General features: G+C 29.5%; 1 protein-coding gene across 1 annotated transcript; it reads right to left on the bottom strand.

The window, feature by feature from the left end:
• Positions 1–369: 369 nt before the first annotated feature.
• Positions 370–2,253, bottom strand: LOC149059380 (zinc finger BED domain-containing protein 5-like). The gene is made up of 2 exons (XM_089223905.1): positions 1,149–2,253; positions 370–866 (listed from the first exon to the last, which is right to left on the bottom strand). The coding sequence occupies exons 1-2, from the start codon at positions 2,251–2,253 to the stop codon at positions 370–372; spliced, it is 1,602 nt and encodes a 533-aa protein (XP_089080031.1).
• Positions 2,254–2,481: the final 228 nt, after the last annotated feature.

The following is a 2,481-nucleotide window of genomic DNA, read 5'->3' as shown; positions in this document are numbered from 1 at the left end:
GCCATATTACATCAACAGTAATATGGATCGTGTACGGTCACTCGGTTGTCAGTGCAAGGCGGATTTCATAGACATTCAAAAATCATGTTATACGTGTATAGTCGTGTAGATCAGTGGTTCTCAACCTTTTTTGTACGACGACACCTTAATTTAGATCCATAAAAATGGCGACACACTTAAAATTTTTTTTATGGATTTTTGAAAAAGTAAAAATTACAAATCTATGTAAATTAATACATTTAAGTTCATGTTAGCACTTTATTTGAAAAAAAAACAAATCTTTTAAATTTACATAATTAAAATATAAACAATTTAAATTAGGTAGTAAAAAAATATTATTATAAAAACAATGTAAGTTTATAATGGAAATTAGTGCGATACTTGTGATTGGCGAATTGAACATAGGTCTTCAATTCGTGGGCGAATTGTTGACAAACTTACGCGTAATTCGCTTTCAATATCTTTAAGCGTTGACCTTTTTTTGGTTTTCGTCACTTCTAATATCGAAAATGCTGATTCACACATATATGATGTTGAAAAAGGAAGCAAAATTTGCAACGCTTTTTTGCTCACTTCTGGGTATTCGTTTTGCAAAGAAATCCAAAATGAATCATTTTCAGACATATAAAATTTAGATTTTAACGTGGTATCTAATAAGTGTTCTTTTTCCGTAGAAGATAAGTTTGCATTTTTAATATTTTCTTCTCCACATGGACCATATAATGAAACTACCCACTGTATTTCAGTTGTTAGAAGTGATGGAAAATAACTCTTTAAATTTCGAGAAAGTGTCAATAAATGTTCGTACATTATATTTTTTAATTCCGTTTTTTGATTTATGCTTAAATGGATTTTTGATTCTTCAACTGAAGAAAAGCATGAAAAATCATCATTTTTTATGCATGATAACCATAAATTAATTTTTTTTTTGAAACTTTCCATTTTATCACTTGTTGAAATTATGTTTTCATTACGACCTTGCATACTCGAATTTAAAACATTTAGTTTTTGAAAAATATCAGCAAGGTAAGCTAATTTAGCACACCACATTTGATCATCAATTTTATTTGCATAATTATTTATGTTTTCAGCTTCAAAAAAAATTTGTAATTGATCTTGAAGTTCCAATACACGATTTAATATTTTACCCCTTGAAAGCCAACGTATTTCAGTATGATACAACAAAGTAGTGTGTTCTGTACCGATATTTTTACATAATTCTTCAAATATTCTACATTTTACTGGTCGTTTTTTAATATAGTTAATCATTTCAATGACAGTTTTGAGAACATCACTTAATTCTCCCCCATCCGAACTTTTTACCATAAGAGCTTCACGGTGTAAAAAACAGTGAATTGTTATTAAGTTAGGTTTTTTATTTTTCGCGAGAGTCAGAAATCCTTTAAATCGGCCAGTCATCGCCGCTGCACCATCTGTGCAAATTGAAATGCAGTTCGACCATACCATATTATTTTCTTCGAAATAATTATCAACAGCATTGAAAATATCGACTCCAGTTGTTGTAGTTTGCAATTCACGGCAAAACAAAAATTGTTCAATTATTTTTTTCTCATTGACTAATCGTATGAAAGAAATTAATTGAGATTTACCAGAAACATCGGTACTTTCATCAAGTTGTAATGCGAATTCTTTATCTTTTTGTAATATCTCATTTACATTTTTTACAATATCCTCCGACATTGTTATTATTCTTCGACGAACAGTATCATTTGACAGTGGTATGTTTGAAATTTGTTCAGCTGCTTCTTTACCAAACATGACATCAACAATTTCTTTACAAGCTGGTAAAATCAATTCTTCTCCGATGGTATATGGTTTTTTTTTCTTTGCAATTAACTCAGAAATTTTAAAAGAACATAAAAGAGATTTATCAGATATTTTTAAACGTTTTTCCATGAACGTTGAATTTTTTTTTTGTGGTGACAATAAACGCGTAAAATAGTCAGAACTTTTTTTACTAATATGACTATGATTTTGCTCTAAATGTCTTTTTAATTTATTTGGTACCATAGACTCGTTTGATAAAGTTACGCCACATACAATACACTGAGGTATTTGATTATTATCATCACCAATAAACGTAAATCCGAAATTTAAATAATTGTCTTTATACTTACGACGCTTTACTGTTTTGTCATTAATTGTTGATGAAGACGGTAACGGCAAATCAGTGGAGCCATCAGTGCTCGTGTTAACCGAAGTTGAAACTTTTTTAATTATAAATTTGTCCATACTTAATGTACCTTTTTTAATATGGTATGTATAAGAAAATATGAAAATATAACGAAATCACCCAGATACAACGCGCACAACACGGTGATCACAAATGAGAATAATGAGAACGTGCTTATTTACGTACCTACCTATAATACACATAATCCAAATTTACCATTTATCAGTTATGATTACGTCGAAATCATTACGAGGTAAGAATATCTTCATAATTGTTTTTCTTATCTC

Source organism: Diuraphis noxia, unplaced genomic scaffold (assembly GCF_037042655.1).
Source record: "Diuraphis noxia isolate RWA-SAM2 unplaced genomic scaffold, SU_Dnox_SAM2 contig0001, whole genome shotgun sequence".
NCBI classification, from domain to species: Eukaryota; Metazoa; Arthropoda; class Insecta; order Hemiptera; family Aphididae; genus Diuraphis; species Diuraphis noxia.
Note: the sequence above shows the minus strand (reverse complement) of the source record. Positions and strands in the feature narration are given on the sequence as shown.